Consider the following 18,193-nt stretch of genomic DNA (forward strand, 5'->3'; position numbering starts at 1 on the left):
ACGTGCTTGTTTGTATGCCACTCGTCTCCTGTGAAATAGCACGGCCATTTTGAAAAATGTAGTCCTCAACTATGTTTAGGCCAAATTCAATCCTTCCTAATTGGACATCCACAATTGTTTTTAAAGGTAAGTTTTTTAGCAATATCCGCACTGTTGGTTCCTATTGCTTTATCAACACAAAACCATATTAGGTATTCAGCAGAATGTCCATATTCACTGTAATGAATTGCCAGTAGAGCAGATACATTTTTGTTCCGTATCTTTGAACGATGCTCGGTAATTTTTAAGTGAACCTGCCGGCTAGTTTTGCCTATGTAGATGTTTTCACATGGGCAGACAATTGCATACATGCCAGTTGAACTCTTGCACGTCGTAAACGATCTCAACTGCCATGTGCGATCGCACGTATCAAAAGATTGTACCAACTAGTACAGGAATTGCATGGAAAATGTCCAATCACAGGTTTATTCATAGTGTTCATAGTACGGTTCTGTGGAGGCCGAGTCCTGGACGCTCAGACTAGCTGTTGTCTCAAGCATTTGCCTTTTTTTATAAGCAGAGTTTTTTCAAAGCAATGTTCTGCAGTAGTGCATGCCAGTTTCTTAGAATGGACCCCCTAATCGCTTGAGCTTGTTTACAAAAGGTCAGCATACCTGCCTCGATTTTTCAGCTTTATCTGAATTTTCCACCAACAGTCTCTCTCGATTGGCATATCGTGCCCTCTTTCTGCAGCGGCTCATCGTTTTTTTTTGGGGTAGCCGCGGGCATGTCATCTTTCAGAAAACAGTACTGCATGCTGATTAAACAGATTTGACATCTGTGCAGTTTCTCCTAAGTAGGAGAAACATTCCATACGAGAGGTTGTTAATTAAACTGGGTGGATGTTGGCTGGGGAAATGAAGAGTGATGTTACGTTCAGTGGATTCCCGAAATAGTTTTGTCTCCAAATGTCCTGCTTTGTGGAAAATCCGTACATCAAGAAAATTAATGGATCGCTTGAAAATCGATAATGGGATCGATAATGGGATCTGGGTAGCATTGGCACTCCCCTTCCAATGTGCAAAAATGGGTTCTGGCAGAATAGGAAGGGAAGGGAGAGGGAGGGAGGGGGGGAGGGAGAGGGAGGGAGGGGGGGGAGGGAGAGGGAGGGAGGAGTTATCCTGGCACAGGCCCCGACTTGCTAAGTTAGGCCACTTTGACTTCTGCTGCCATGTGTTGGTTCTGGGGGTAAGAGAGACTGTCTCTTCCAGCTAGCAGGAACAGTGCAGTGCAGCACGTTGTAGAAGTAGCGAATTCTCTGCTCTTGGGGCCCAATCAGGTTAGTCTGACAGCGAAGAATCCATGTTGGGCACTACCATGTTGCTGCTGACAGCAGCGAGCCCCTGTTCGAGCGGGAATGATATACAAGTAATTTATAACGCACCTGTACACAAGTGTTTCTAGGCGCGACAACCCAAGGGGAGGAAGACAGGGGGAGGAAAGGACAAACGATCTTAATACACCTTGTGTCATTCCGATCGTGCAAGTGCGACAGCGCAAACAAAGTGCAGAAAGAAGGAGAGGGGAAGGGGAAGATCAATCAGGGCAGCGCGGCGCTGGGTAAGTGCAGGAGGCAGTAGAGGTTACAGTCCTTAAGTGTGCATTAGGCCCGGTAGCAGTGCAGGACCTGATCATGGAGGAGCCTGGTACCCAGTGAGACTCTGGGGGTAGCCAAGCAACCATTCGTTACAGCAGACGGGTAGGTCAGCAGGGGAGGGGATGGGGGGAACATGGACACAAGGGAACCTGCCACGGAAAGGCGAGAGGGGAACCTGCAGATAAGCACACTTTAAGGGGGCACCAGAGGTGGGCCTCGCCTCATGGGTCAGATTTGAACACACGCCCCGTGCACCATGGCCGAGGGAGGGGGAAGCAGAATCCAGGCTCCTTGTCTCCAGCAGAACAGCATCAGGTGATGTAATCAAGGTTGGCGAGCCAGTCCCACGACTATTCTTGGGAGCTGGGGAGACCGACCAAATCCACAGAGACCCTCACATGGCTCTGATGCAGTTTGAAATCCCCCCTTGGCCAGTGGGTATGGGAACAAGGATGGGGACTGGAGGGGCGGTCCAAGAAGAGCCAATCAGATGGTAAGTTTTGGTGTACCTGGAAAGTAACAAGCCCACAGAGTGTCCACAACAATGTTTGCAAAGGTCAACATCCTGCAGGCACAGTGTGAATGTCTCCCTTCCCACTAGTTCAGGGTGTCTCGTGTTCCTTTCTTTCTGGTGCTGGACAATGGCAAGCAAATAAAGACCCGAAGGTCAGCACAAGTATTTATAATTGCAAACTGCAGCGAGGAACAGGAAGCAATATGGCGCCACATAGGCGGGGGCTGAGCGTGGAGAGGGCAGGTCTGTTTGCTCCAATCATGTCTAACTAATTTATGTCTAAATAAAAGGGTATGACGTAGTGTAACCAGTCAGTTTTGTGAGAACCGAGAAGACCTGAAGTTTGAAGTGAAATGGTTTCTAACTGTATACACATTGTATTAGTCGGATAAAAAGACCTGTCCGCTGTGAGCCAGTTTGTTAGCTCTCATTGACCAATTCTATTCCACTGTGCTTGCCCAGCTGTAATAAACAGCGTTACTTCTTGCCTGGTGTGCGCTCCTTTTTGAACTACTACTGGTAACGTATTAATTGCGAGCCCTAGTGGACCCCTAACACACTAACATTAAACTGGAGTTGGAGTTTTTAAAGTTTTGCCAATGATCATTGTTCAATAAAGCCTCTGGACAAAGATCAAACCAAACATTTTGGAACCCTAAAAAATGTGTGCGAGTACCGCTGTTCTGGTGGAGAAAACAACCCTATGAGAGGGAAACCGGGGCCTAGAGTGGTTCGATGTTGGTCACTGTGACAAAGGCCTGTTTCAGCATCCAGAAATAATTACTAGTGCTCACAACTATTCCCTGCATTACTGAGGCACAGCAACTTGTTGTTGCCTTATAAATAGGGAATTACTGGAGGGTTTCCTTCAGATATTGCCATGGATGGCATGGTGAGGGGCAGACAGTAAGGACGGATCTGGCGTTTCTGGGGGAAAGAGGGGAGCCCACCGATATTGCTGTTCACTACACCAGCAAGTTAGACTCAAGCTAAGATGGGTCGAGAGGACTATTAGAATCTGTGGGAAGGAAAGGTTACTCTAGAGCAATATGCATTCAAAATGATCAGCAAAAGGTGCACGCATCATGGATGATGCACATATAGTGCACACCGACCCTCCATTCAGAAAACCCCCAATTTTAAAATATGTTTTCAGAGTGGACTGACCCTCACAGACGTCGGCATGCACAGAAAAACTAAATGTTAAAGGCCGTTATCCAATCACAAATCCTATTCAGTAAATCTATCCCAAATATTTGTACAGATGAGCCAAAGTATGGTATTGCTCTGTGATTGCCTAGTTTGGACTCAAATCCTGTTTTATGGAGCGGAAACATGTCTACCTCAAGACATGAATGAGGAATCTTACCAAACTGCCCTAATGCCTTGAACAACCTGGGTAAACAGGGAGCCTAAATATGTATTTCGCTTTCCAAATGAATTGTCCACTCCCTCAGGAGAATACGCACGTGTATGTTTCTTATTCCAGGAAACCGAATGAGCGTGTTGCTCCCTCATCAAAAGCCACATTTATGTTCCTCACTTCAGTTAGTCCAATCAATTACATGTTCTGTGCTCCTCCCAAAACAACACACATTTGTAATTACACTCCAGCTGTTCAAATCAATGTTCTGTTGCCTGAGAAAAAACACAGGCAATTATGTTTTGCCCTGTGAGAAAAAAATGCACTTATGTGATCTCTACTTTCATCCATCAATGACATGTTTACTCTCTCCGAAAAAATAAAAAGCATGCTTGTGTTTGTCACTCCAGCCAGTGAGGAGAATGTTCTGCTCCCTCAGGAAAAAGTCATGGCTGTGCGTTCTGGCTTAAACTGTAAGGGGGTGGGGAGATGAGAGGAGAGAGAGGGCGAGAGGGAGAGAGAGAAAAGAGAGAGAGAGGGAGAGAGAGAAAAGAGAGAGAGAGAGAGAGAGAGAGAGAGAATTCCAGAGGGTGGACCTGCAGAAGAGAGAGATCTACCCCCACTCTCTGCCTGGAGAAGCGTCTGACCCTCAGCGAGTTGGAGGTAGCTGAGCTTAGGGCTCGAGAAAGTAGGTATCTTGGAAGAGAGAGTTGGATGTAGTAAGGGCCATGGCCGCAGAAAGCCTTGTGGACAATGCATAGGGTCTTGAACTTCATCCCTGCAGGCACCAGGAGCCAGTGGAGAGATTTCAGGGCTGGAGAGTCACTGGGCTTGAGGCCAAGGTGTATTGCACATATCCCCGATGGGAACCAAGCAGCAAGCCGCATCTAGGCGCAGATCCAATGTACCATCACCATTCACATGGCATTATTCAAACAGATTTGTTTTTAGATGTTTTCTGAAGGCTGTCAGGGATCCCATCTTCCTTAGATGGTGCTGAAGACCATTCCATGCATGGGCACCAGCCACTGGGAACCTTCTGTCCCCCCCAGTGGACAAATCTAGAAGTCGGGAATACCATTTGATTTAAAGCCATATATCTCAAGAATCTACTGGGGCTATAGATTTGAATCTTATCCACTAAGTAAGAAGGTGCAAGATTGTGTATGACAAAGATCAAGCACAATATTTTAAATTGGATTCTTCAGTGGACCGGAAGCCAATGTAATTTCCTCCTGAATTCCGAAACTGATTTTTTCCAGGGTAGTGCAAACACTACGCGTACAGCAGCATTCTGTGCTACTGCAATATTTTGCACCTGGTATTTGGTGCATCCTGGCAGGAGGCCATTGCAATAGTCCAACTTGGCATTGACTAGTGAGCCCACCACCTTTGCTCGATCACCTTCTGAAATGAGGAGGAGGAGTGGTTTCAATAGTTTCAACTGAAAATAAACTGATTTAACCATTTGGTTCACCTGCCGGTTATATCCCATATCAAAGTGCCAGATGCACCCCAGATTCTTGACAAAATCTATATACACTTGGGTGTTGCCAAATATCGGTGGGCAGGGGGACCCATCTGAGCAGTGGTTCTGAGATTCTTTTTAGATCCAAAGATAATTATCTCAGTCTTATTAGGGTTTAGCTGGAGCTTGTTGTTTTATCATCCACCCTCGCACTGCCTCTGCACATTTCAGAATATTGTCCACTGCCTCCACTGGCTGTTTTAGGTTCAAATAAATCTGCGTACTATCCACATAGGATTGATACTGCAGATTAAACTGCCAGAATTATTCAGAGGGGGCGAATATAAAGATTAAAGAGAACCGGAGATAGGGAAGAGCCCTGAGGCACTCCACAGATTGTAGTCAACATTTCAGATAAAAGAGAGCCCATCTTAACCTGCTGTGTGCGATCGCTCCAAAAACAATCAAACCATCTCAGCGCCTCTTCAGAGACATATGCTAATTCCCTCAGTCTAGTAGTCAGAATTTTTGGATCAACAGTGTCGAACGCTGCCAACAGGTCCAACATAATAAGCATGCTGACATTACCACGATCTATATTTTCCAGTATGTCACCCCATACTTTAATTAACGCTGTCTCTGTTCCATGTCCAGGCCTAAACCCAGACTGGAATGTGTCAAGAATTTTGTTTACTTCCATATGTTTTTGTAGTTGCAGAGTCACAACCTTTTCAAGAATTTTCGTTGGCCACACCAACCCAGCAATTGGGCGATAATTAGCCAGTTCATGGGGATCCAAACTGGGCTTTTTTAGTAGTGGTGTCAGGTAAGACTTTTTTTTTTTTTAAACATGTTTATTTTTGATCGACACACCAGAGAAAAGTACATTACAACATATTCTTTCATGACACTTTGTGCAGCTCATTGATCATCTCCTCCCCATCATCAACCCCATTCCCGTCCCTCCTTAGTTAACGTCCAAATCTTGCTCTTCGGTCCGTTGTATCATCTCCGTGTTCCTTGCCGTTAGAGCGTTTGCTACCGCTCTTGGCTTAAAAGTTAGTGCTGGATAGCTCTGGTCATAGTCTATTACAGGGGACCAGATGTTGGTGAAGCGGTGAAGGAGGCCTCTGTTTGCCGCCGTGATCTTTTCTGCGACAAAGATGTCCCAAAGTTTCAGCCACCATAGGATCAGCAGGGGTCCCTCTGGCGATTTCCAGGTTCGTGCCACTGTGATTTTAGCGGCCAGGAGGAGGTGAGTGAGGAGGGTGGCACTTCTACCCGACCTTGGGTATATGCCTGGAAGCGGGGATCCTAGTAGGATTGGTTCTGGCTCCAAGGGCAGCTTTATCCCAGTTATGTCTACTATGGTGTCGATGCATTGGGCCCAGAAGTTTGCAACCACTGTGCAGGACCACCACATATGGATGAACGATCCCTGTAGGCCGCATCAACGCCAGCATCGAGGGTCCAAGGCTGGGTTGATATGGTATAGTCTAAGTGGCGGGTAGTACCATCTTAGAAGTAGTTTATGGGCACACTCCCGATTATTGATGCAGAAGGAGGAGGCCCGCGTGCGAGACCAAATGTCTGACCAAACCTGGTCTTCTATTGGGTGTCCTTGGTCTGTTTCCCATTGGTTCATGTAGGTTGCTCTAGCGACCAGGAGATTCGTCTGCAAAAGCTTGTACATCGCTGAGATGCGCCCTTGGTGTGGGGGGGATCTGCGATTGTCAGCTCTGTAGGGTCTAGATCTCGGGTCGCTGCCTCGCGCTTTGTTGAATGGGAACACCAATGCCTCAGTTGCATGTATGTGAATCTGTCTGTTTCCGCCAGGTCAAAGGTGTTTTTGCATTGTTCAAAGGTGAGTGGTTGATTCCTCTCAAAGAGCTGGCTTAGGGAGCTGAGGCCGCCGGTGATCCAGTTCTTAAAGTTCACTAGGTGGGTTCCTGGGGAGAACGCTGGGTTATGAAATACCGGGGAAGCTGGGCCTAGGCCTCTAGGGATTCCCCTCTGTTTACGAGTCCATTCCCAAGCTTTTACAGTCTGCCTAGTGGAAGAGAGGATGTTCGGCCACGTTCTTCGGAGGACGGGGGAAAGGTGCAGGAGGAAGCGGAGAGGGAGGGGTAAGCGGGATTGTTCAATCTCGACCCATCTAGGTCTGTTCGAGGTTATCGTCCAGCCCACAGTGTGAGCCAGCTGGGCTGCAATCTGCTATTTCTGGAGGTCTGGGACTCCTAGGCCTCCCAAGTCCGGATTGCTCAGCATTGTCTTGAGCGGGATCCTTGACTTTTTACCTTTCCAGATGAAGCATAGTACCTTCCTTTGGAGGCGCAATAGTGAGGACCGGGGGATCAAAACTGGAATGGCCGAACAGGTGTAAAGCAGGCGTGGAAGGAGGTTCATTTTACATGCCGCTATGCGGCCCAGTAGTGAGATCTCCTGGGAGAGCCAGCCAGTGAGGTCCTCCTCCAAGGCCTTGAACAGTGGTTGAAAGTTCGCTTGGTAGGTATACTCCGGTCGGGCTGTGATCTGTACTCCTAGGTAGGGGATGGACTTTTCGCTGAGCTGGATCGGGCAGAGGGCTCTGAAAGAATCCTTATCTTCCTGCTCCAGTCTCACCCCCAGGGCCGATGATTTCGCGAAGTTTATCGCGAATCCTGAAACTTTACCAAAGCGATGAATTTCTGCCAGGGAGGACCTCAGCGATTGGTCGGTGTCCGATATGGTTAATAACACATCATCCGCATATAGTGCTATTTTATGTTGAGTGGGGCCTACTTGGAGGCCTTTGATTCTGGGGTTCAGTCGGATCCTTTGAGCCAGTGGCTCCATAACTAGGGTGAAGAGCAGGGGAGACAAGGGACCATCCTTGTCTGGTGCCGCATGATAAGGGAATCGGGTTAGATAGGACACTGTTAACGCGGAGCAAGGTCTTCGGTGATTGGTAGTTCGCTAAGACGAGTTTCTGAAATGTGGGTCCAAAGTGAAAGGACTCTAGGGTGAATCGGAGGAATGACCAATCTACTTTGTCAAAGGCTTTAGTCGCATCTAAAGCTAGCACAGCCAATTTACGTGCATCTCGTTGAGTGACTTTGACCAGGTTTAGGACCCTGCGGACGTTGTCTGCAGCGGATCTATTCAGTACGAATCCTGTCTGATCTGGGTCGATGATGTCCGGGAGCACTCTCGCTAATCGGTTGGCCAAGACCTTATGAGTAAATGTCAGCGTCCAGGTTTAGTAGAGAGATAGGTCTATACGCTGTGATGTCTCTGCGGTCTTTTCCCGGTTTCAGGGCGAGAACCGTGATTGATTCCTGCATGGATGAGGTGATGGACCCCGAGGTAGCAAAGCGATGTGAGGGGGGTCACCAGCTGCGAGCAAAAGACTTTGTAAAAGCGGGTCGAGAATCCGTCTGGACCCGGGGCCCTTGGTTTGAGACTTTTGATGACTTTGTCGACCTCTTTGGTCGTGATCGGGGTCTCCAGCTCGTCTCGCACTTAGGGGCGCTCTGGGGAAGCGCTGCATCTCGGAGGTACGAGAGCTGCTCTTCGGGTGATCTCGGGGAGGCTGTCATCGTGTCTGTGACGTGAGTGACTGCGATGTGTTGCTTGTCTCCCTCTGCAAACTTGTCTCTGCCCTGGGAATCGCGGAGGCCTAGGATAGAATTTCTCTTTCTAGTCTTCGCCAGTTTTTCCACCAGAAATTTGTTGGCATTGTTCCCTTTAGCGTAGTAGCTCTGCTTAGTTCTGGCAAGTATCCGAGCCGTGTCCTCAGCGTAATGTGCTTCTAGCTTCTTTTGAGCTATCTGCAGGGCTCGATGGGTTCTGGGCATCCAGTTTTTCGCTTTACATATAGCTTCTGCTCTCTCTACGTCCTCCTGTAAGATCTGGCGAGTCTGGCGCTTCTTTTTGTGATCGGCCGCTCCTTGGGAGATTAGGACCCCTCTCACAACCGCTTTCATTGCGTCCCACGTGTTGGCCGGTTAAGTGTCATCGCTCTTATTTTCTTTGAAGTAGTCTTTAACGGCCTTCACTACCACATCCCTTAATGACATGTCATTCAAGATCGGGTCGTATAGGGACCACTTGCATTTTGGGAGCGGATCAGGGTCATGGGCTCTCAATGTTAGCATGAACGGGGCATGATCCGATAAGATTCTGTGACCTATGGTCACCTCATCGGTGTAAGCCAGGACTTGGGGGGAAGCCAGTAGCAGGTCGATGCAAGAGTAAGTTCTGTGTACATAAGAATAGCATGAGTAGTCGCAGGCCTCTGGGTGTAAGACTCTCCATGTGTCGACCACATCCAAGGAGCGGAAAGGTTTAAGCAGAGCTGTTGCCACACTGAAGTCTTTACGAGCAGGGGGGTGAGATTTATCTTTGATTCGGTCAGGGTCCTCCGTTGAAGTCTCCCCCTATTATCGTATGACCCTCCATGACTGGTCGGAGGGCATCTTCCAGAGCTGAGTAAAACTTTTCCTGTTTGTCTTTCGGGGCGTAGATCGAGATAAGGGAGTATAGCTGGCCGTAGATCCGGCATTTCATTGCTACAAAGCGGCCATCTGGGCAAAGCAAAGTGTCTAAAATTTTTGGTCTAAGTGCCTTAGCGATAAGTAAAGCTGCTCCACCTTTTTTGGTGCCGTTCGATGCCAGGAATTGTAACGGGAATTGTCTGTCGCGGAGCCTAGTGAAATCTGCTGGAATCAGGTGAGTTTCTTGAAGTAATACGACTGAGGCCTCTTCATTCTGTAGACACTGTAGCATAGATTTCCTCTTCTGCGGCCCGTTTAAGCCTCTGACGTTGAGGGTTAGGAATTTCACTTTCAGTTGTGGTTGAGGATCATCGTGGGCTTTCCTCGACGGCTGGGGTGGGGGCTCTGTGGCGGGGAGTCATGAGTTTCAGGCATCATCCAAGAGCTTGGTGACAATGCGGTTCTCTGGTGGTCTTGTTTTATAACCTCTCCAACGGGAGGGCAAACTGAAACGGGAGGGTGAACATGGATGTGTGTGGGAGGCCGGGGTTTTCTGTGCGGTCTTCTCCACGGCCAACAGGGCCAAAACTGTTTTCCCCGCCAACAGGGCTGGGGTAGAACCATTGGACTTGGTTCGCCTCCAAGGGTGAGTTGGTGACATACTCCTCGGAGTGGGGTGTGGGCCGCTCGGGGCCCGCGGCATAGTTATGTTCCGCTTTAGTTTCGGGATCGGCTAGACCACGATAGAGGGGTATGACTGGATCATCGTATCTTCCGGCGTCTCTGTACTTTAGACCAGGATTGTTGTTGCTGTCTTTGGGGTGATTGGACCGGTTCTTCTGGCGGGAGATGAGGACTGGAGGAGAGCGAGGCTTCCGGGGAGTTTGGATGCAAGATGGATTTTGAGTCCTCAAGATGGCTGATTTTGCGCAGGGTTCCCTGGTATGTGAATTGGAGAGTGGAAGGGAACAGCCATCGGTAGCGGATCTGCTGGCTTTGGAGGAACTGGGTCAAGGCCTTGAGGGCTCTTCTTTTCTGAAGGGTCATCAGGGAGAGATCCTGGAATATCTGAAGTGGGGTACCATGATGCCATGAGACCGAGCAATCTCAAGAACACGAACGCCGGGAGACTCTGGGCAGGTTGGAACATGTGCATCATCTGCAGAATGTGATGAGCCCTCACCTGGGGAGGGAAACACTGCCCCAGGGACGTGTCGAGCACTGCTCCGATGTACTGGAGCCGCTGTGTTGGTGTCAAGTGGGACTTCTTTAAGTTGAGGGAGAAGCCCAGTCTGAAGGGACTGGCAGGTAACGGACAGATGATCCAGGACTTACTCCGGAGAGCACGCCCTGATCAACCAATTGTCCAGGTAGGGGTAAACATGAATCCCTCCTTTCCTGAGACACGCTGCTACCACCACCATGAGTTTAGTGGAAACCCTTGGGGCAGAGGTCAATCCAAACGGCAGGACCCGAAACTGAAAGTGCGAGTCGCCAACCGCAAACCTCAGGTACTTCTCGTGCTTGGGATGAATCGGCACATGAAAATAAGCGTCCGTGAGGTCGAGAGACACCAACCAGTCCTGAAGTTGAAGGGCCTGGAGGACTTGAGAGAGAGTAACCATCTTGAACTCGTCCTTCCGGAGGAGCTTGTTCATACCACGCAAGTCCATGATGGGCGTCAATCCCCCGTATTTCTTCGAAATCCAGCAGGGCTTGGATTTCCTGCACAAGGAGCGGATCTGGACTCATCAAAGAGAGATGCCCTGGTGGATTGTCGAGAGGCCTCTGCCGGAAAGGAAGAAAGTAGCCGTGGGCTATGAGCTCCAGAACCCACACATCTGAAGTAATGGCACGCCATTCTACCAGATGCTGCGCCAGTCTACCCCCAACCGGCGAACCATGGGACATGGCCACATGACTGACCTGAAGCGGCTGCGGCAGTGCCCGAGGGCAAACAGGCAACAGCTTGAGCGGCCTTGGCACCTCGAGTACCCTGTTTACTGGTACTCCTACGTTGGCACTTTGACTAGCAGCTCCCCTCTATTTACCAAAGTTCAAGAAACTGCGAAAGGAACCTCCCCTCCATTGCTGTCCCCTAGGATGAGGTCCAACCAGACCGAAACACGTGTCTGGGGTTTCTGTTGGTACTCTTGTTCAGAGGAGAATTGCCTAGCATTTCGGTGCTGGACTGCCCCAGGGCAGGACAAAGACTGATATGTCTGGGATATTTCTTCTTTGTGAAAGATAGTGAGCTAAAGACTCTGGGTAAGTCTCTCGTAACCAGGACTAATGTCTGGCAGAGGGACTCCCAGGACCCCCCTTGTTAATCTCCCTAGGACTTCGCTGCAGCCTTCGAGGTTTGCAACCTCTCAAGGCTCTTGTCAGCCGTGCTGCCAAAAAGATGGGCACCCTCAAAGGGCATGTTGAGAAGCCGGGCTTGTACATCTGGAGGAAACCCTGACTTCCTCAACCACGCAAACCTGCACATCCCGGTGCTCGCCGCCATGGACCGGCTGACGCAATCTGCCACGTCCAAACCCGACTGAACGGATTCACACATGGCATCCTTGCCCATCCTGTACAAGAGCAAGAAAGCTATCCCGTTCATCCCCTTCGGGAATATGTTCAGTCGCTAAGGAAACACAATTCCACAGAGTGAAACATGCTAAGGCACACACGGAGTTGGCTGCTTTCAGAGCCATACCAAAAACAGAGGGAAATAATTGCTATCCCGCATTACGGGTGTTCAAATCCTACTCGCCTTTTCAAACTAGTCATATCATTGGAACGCATACGTTGATAACAATGTGAATGCATATCTAGATCCCAATATCCACTATAGTTACCCTCACCATTATTTCATAAGTGTGAAATTCACAGCATCTCTAGTCCGTGTGTCAGCACGTCCTCCGAGTCAGACTGCAAAACGCGGCGAGGCTCCTGGGAAGTGTATATGTCTGTTGGCATGGCTACCCGCGCATGCCTATTCCTGAGCTTCTCCTAGGCCATCTTGGTGTGGGCTGTGTGCCTCGCGTTTGAGAAAGGTAACCTAGGTAACCACACGCACTAATTGTAAACTCCAAGCCGTAACTATCTTGGTGGAGTGAACGGCTGTCTGTAAAAACGTGAGCATACTTGAGGCTAAGATTAAAGCATGTCACTCCCGTACTATGTCTAGCAGTATAAATATCGACGTATACATGTCCATAATGCCCACTCATGTGCCGTGACCCGTACGAGTCACGTATCACACTAACCTGGGCAGTGATGATATAGGCACGGCTGGGGAAGCAGAGAGACAGAGGCCGCCAACCAACTGGTTGTTTTGCCTCGCCTCCGCTAACCAGGACGTGCCATCCGTAGAGCTATCAAGTTAATTCAGTCAACCAAGGTAAAATAGACAGCCATTCTGCATTTGGATTGGTATATTCAGGAATCACAGTGTTCTTTCAACTACAGATGCCATTTCTGCCTGAACTACAGTTCTACAGCTTCAAGCTGCAACACCTCTGACTGCAGAGAATAGCATGGATTTAAAAGCGAGTTATTATCTATTTATCTATATTAACAGAGGTACTCTTTGTGCACTATCAGCCTCAGAGCTACCAGGGATAAGGGTCTCAGCAGTACCTTCAGTAGCACCTTTAAAGCACTTCGCAATGTTCCCATTCGCTGGTAAATTAACAGAGGTCACTGCCTTCCTACCCTGCTCCTTGCTGCTTTCCACGTCACTAGAATGTTGCCTAGTGAGGCCACCGCAGCGTCTCGCCATTCCCTAGGTTGTAGGCAGTTCTTCCACCTTTTTCAGGCATTATAATATCAGAGGAACTCAGCCTCAGCAGTGCCTTTAAATAGGCGGGCCGTCAATTAGAGCACGGCTCTCACTTCAAAAACTGCAAACGGCCTTTTTTCTCTCGAGCACTCCCCAAGGCAATCAACAGCAGAGTTCAAGGCACTGGGAGCCATTGATAAAAAGTCACAAGGTAAGTCAACAAGAAGCAAGTCTGGCAGTCAGATTTCTACCCCCCTCACCACTGAACTGCCAAACTGCACCAGAGCAAGACATTTTATAAGAGAATGAATCTGTGGGATGAACAGAGACTTAAAACCCATTTGCTGTAAATGGAAACAAACTGCAAAACGAATTCACAAAGACCGTACTATGAGGGAACGAACAGGCAGATGCCATACTAAATAAGATGCATTCCGAGCAGAGAAAAACAGAAGAAATAAGATAGGCAGCAATCAGAGCCAGCTGAATGGCTCAGTGGAACCCTTGCAAACATTATATGCATCTCTGTAACATAACATGTCTCTGTAAAGCAAATACTACTGAAATGCAGTGCGGCTGCTGGCCAGCTTTATCGCACATAAAGATCAATCTTTCCAAACATAACAATGGAAACTTGTGTGACCACAAGCAAATGTGAACAGTAGATGAGGAGTAATCTTTCTTACTTTCACGAGTTCCTGTTGAGGCCATATCTGGATGGGCTCCACTTGCTGTGGTGTCTGCGTTTGGATACCATATGTATTTAAAAAAACTTGCAGGCTAAAAAAACAAACAAAATGAACATAAACAGTTTACGAGCACAGCTTTACAGCATTCATTGCAGAAAGGTATTCATTGGGAGCGCCATTATTGAGCATCTGAAATACGCTGCTGCCGAAGGAGCCGAGTACAAACAATTATTGCTCGATGTTCTGAGCTGAAACCCCTCTTACAAAAGCCCTCCGCATTGAAAGCACAATCCCTACGGGCAGATCATCACGTACCGTTGGCTTTCTGCAATCAGGGCCACATGAACCATCACATCATTTTCCAGCGGTCCCTGGAGGAACAGATAATTAAAGTAATAAGATTTTGTTAAGAGTCTGTTTGAATAGAGAATCACAGTTCAATTAAAGATTTTAAAAAGCCAGGATAACACAGAATTCTGGACTACCACGTGTATGCAGAGGGGCGGGTTTCTATTCCGGGAATGCTGCAATGTTCGCGTTTTCTGGGTCACTAAAGATGGAAAAGTTCGACGGTGCTGATGGTTCAGCTACTTTTAAAAACAGTGGGATGCTAGAGAAGTATGGGCAGAGCAGAGTCAGGAAATATGGCTCTAAGAGTCAAAACCAATAGGAGGTCGAAAAAGACTAATCCCTGGAGTCATTACTCTGCACCCCGACATAAGAAAAAACAGACCAATCCCTGGAGTCATTACTCTGCACCCCGACATAAGAAAACACATACCTTGCATGCTGCCTGCACATCGCCCACAACACAAAACCCATACCGTGAATCCTGCCTACACATCACCCACAACACAAAACTCATGCCGTGCATGCTGCCTGCACATCGCCCACAACACAAAACCCATACCTTGAATCCTGTCTGCATATCACCCACAAAACAAAACCCATACCTTGAATCCTGCCTGCACATAACCCACAACACCCGTAGCTTAAATCCTGCCTGCACATTCCCCACAACACAAAGCCCAATCCTGCCTGTGCATCACCCACAACACAAAACTCATACCTTAAATCCTGCCTGCACATCACCCACAACCTTCATCTTGCCACTTTCAACTCTCACTCTGCTGTCAAACACTCCTCTGACATCTGCCACCTCCTGGAAGAACTTGACCTTGATGTCCTCGGCCTTACCAAGACATGGTTCACGGCCAGCTCTGTCACGAGCTTTGAGACTCTTCTCCCTGATAGCTACAAGATCCTCTCTGCACCCAGATCCACCCGACCCAGAGGGGCTGTAGCCCTGATCTTTCCTGAGTAGATTCCTGCCTCTATCATCCCCACTCAGACTTACTCCTCTTTCAAATGCCTCATCTGCAGGCTCTCTCTCTCGCCTAGCCACTCTCTTACTGTTGCTACTTTCTACTGGCCCCCTGGTCAAATCACTCCATTTCACTCTGAGTGGGCAGACCTCTCATCTTCCCTCCTGGCCTCACCACTCAACTCCTACTCCTTGGTGACCTCAACATCCATCTCGTTTCTCCCCGTTCCTCATCTGTGCTCTTTCGTGATCTCTGTGATTCCTTCTCCCTCTCTATCCTCCCCTCTGGCCCGACTCACTCTGCAGGACACACACTTGATGTCTTGATCTCATCTGGCCTCCCCTCTCTACCCCTTTGACCACTCCTCTCTCCTGGAGCGATCACTGCCTCCTCTCCTCTCGCCCTCTTCCCCCGCCCCAAGCCTACTCTAAGACTGCCACCTACCTTCTCAGACATCCGACCCATGAAGCGCGTGTCAGCTGAGGCTTTCACAGCCATCTACTCCCCTCCCCCCCGACCCCTGGCTGATTCACACCCTGACACAGCCCTGTCCCTACTCTACTCTCCTATTTCTGCTACTCTTGATGCTCTTGCCCCTGTCATGAGGATCCGTTTGAAGTCCAAAGCCAAGTGCAATTCTTGGTATGACTCTTACCTAGCTACACTTAAACGTAAGTGCAGGGTGGCTGAGAGGAAATGGAGGGCTTCTTGTTCATCCTCTGACAAACTGGCCTGTCGCCTGCTCCAAAGGCAGTATCAACTCTCTGTCCTCACCAACAAGAGAGTCCACATTAAAGCCCGTGTCTCTGCGGCATCTAACAACTCTGCCAAACTCATTAAAATCCGCAAGGAGCTGCCCAACCCCGCTGCAGTCTCTACCCCTCCTCTTGCCTCCCAGGCCCTTTGTAATGCCCTTTCCTCTCACTTTATCTCTAAAACTCAAGACATCCTGTCCACCCTCTCCCCACTCTGTTTGGACCTGCTGACCCTCCTTCTGCGACACCCCCCCATCCTCCTCCTCATCATCATTTACTCCAATTCCTGGAAAAGCTGGCCATCTCTCAACTTAACCTTCCTTCCGATTCTGTTGGCTCTCTTCATGACCACCAGTCTGGCTTCATTAAAGCTGCCAGAAGCATGGAAACTGCTCTCCTGAACATCCGTGAAGATCTGCTCTCCAACCTTGACTTAAATATTCCTTCTGTCCACATCCTACTTGATCACTCCTCTTCCTTCGACACGGTCAACCATATCACCCTGTTCAACCGTCTCTGTGACAACCTGGGTATTAGTGATCAGGCTCTGGCCTGGCTGACCTCTTTCCTCTCTGATCGACCCTCACAGGTCCAACTAGGGTCATTCCTATCATCTCTCTCTCTCTCTCTCTCTCTCTGTCTCTCTCTCTCTCTCCACCTGTGGTGTTCCCCAGGGGTCCAACCTCTTGCCCTGGCTCTTCAACCAATACCTGGCAACTCTCAGCCACTGCATTGCCTTTTTCTGCTTTTTTCTGCTCAAATTCCCGGTGCTACGCTGATGACACAACTAATTTTCAGGCTGCCCTCGGCCACCTCCTCTCCTTCTCTCATCTCTGACTGCCTAACTGCAATTCAGGGTTGGTGTGCCACCAACGATCTTTGTCTAAATGCCAACAAGACTGAGATCCTCCTCATCGGTACACCTTCACCTTCCTTTCCCCTCACTCTCTGGCCGGCCTCCCGTGGCCCTCCTCCTACCCTACCTACGAGGCTAAGAACCTCAGGGTCATCTTTGATTCCACACTTTCCTTCTCTGCCCACATCTCTGATGTCTCTAAAAAGCCAAACATCCTACTGCACCTCCTCAGAGGTACATTGCCTTTCCTCTCCTTCCCTCAGAAGCGTACTGTCTCTCAAGCACTAGTTCTCTCTAGGTTGGACTACTGTAACAGCCTCTTTTGAAATCTACTTGCCTCCACTCTCCGCCCTGCAAGACTTGTCCTTGACCTCAAGCCCTTGGAGCGTATCTCTCCAGCTCTGAAATCCCTTCATTGGCACCCAGTGGATGCAAGGAATAAATGTAAAACCCTCTGCATTGTCCACAAGGCTTTCTGGGGCCTGGGTCCAAAATACCTTCAACTATGCCTCTTTAAATAACTCCCCTCTCGAGCTCTCCGCTCCTCTACCTCTAACTCCCTTACAGTCAGTCGTTTTTCAAAGAAACAAGCTGGGGGTAGATATCTGTCTTCAGCTGGGGCCTTCCTTTGGAACAGCCACCCCACCACTCTGAAACTTGAGGAGAACCATCTCCGGTTCAGGAAGCACCTCAAGACCTTCCTATTTGCTTCTGCCTTTGCCCCCATCGCCCCTGCTGATCTGTTTATCTCAGCACTGTGCACCTGGCCACCCTCTGTCTTCTGGCCCCAGGTACCTGTTCATCCTGCCACCCTCCTGCACTGCTTTCGGGCTACCCCTTGCACTGGGGTCTGTATCTTTACCCATACAGCCCCCCCCCTTTTCCCCTGCACTTATCAGACATACCCTGTCTGCTTAACCCAGCACCTGCCACTTGCTGGCTGCACTACTACTGTTTATTGCCTTTATTTATTATTATTATTTATCGGGTTTTCTCCTCTGCACTTTCCACTTCACCCCCCTTCCATGCACTTTTCCCCTTTTTCTCTTTCCCATGCACTTTTCGAATTCTCAATGGGACTGGGCCTAGTAAGATCATTGTTTTTGTTCTCCCATGTTCCACTTGTGTATGAGCGCTATATAAATACAACATCAATTCAATTCAACACAAAACCCATACCTTAAATCCTTCCTGCACATCACCCACAACACAAAACCCATACCTTGGATTGCGCCTGCACATCACCAACACAACACAAAACCCATACCTTGAATTCTGCATGCAGTTCGTCCGCAACACAAAACCCATACCTTGAATCCTGCTTGAACATCCCCAAC

The 18,193-nt window shown here is 48.9% G+C and overlaps 1 protein-coding gene across 7 annotated transcripts in view; it reads right to left on the reverse strand.

Moving 5' to 3' along the window:
• PHKB (phosphorylase kinase regulatory subunit beta) overlaps nt 1-18,193 on the reverse strand; it is a 2,092,963-nt gene that overhangs the window by 568,136 nt on the left and 1,506,634 nt on the right. For all 7 annotated transcript variants that reach the window (XM_069607056.1, XM_069607058.1, XM_069607055.1 and 4 more), the window contains 2 exons: nt 14,236-14,291; nt 13,918-14,011 (listed from right to left, as the gene is read on the reverse strand). In XM_069607056.1, coding sequence (XP_069463157.1) covers nt 13,918-14,011; nt 14,236-14,291 — 150 coding nt within the window. The remainder of the gene's footprint in view (nt 1-13,917; nt 14,012-14,235; nt 14,292-18,193) is intronic.

This window comes from Ambystoma mexicanum, chromosome 1p, assembly GCF_040938575.1.
Source record: "Ambystoma mexicanum isolate Mex_15411 chromosome 1p, UKY_AmexF1_1, whole genome shotgun sequence".
Classification (NCBI taxonomy): Eukaryota; Metazoa; Chordata; class Amphibia; order Caudata; family Ambystomatidae; genus Ambystoma; species Ambystoma mexicanum.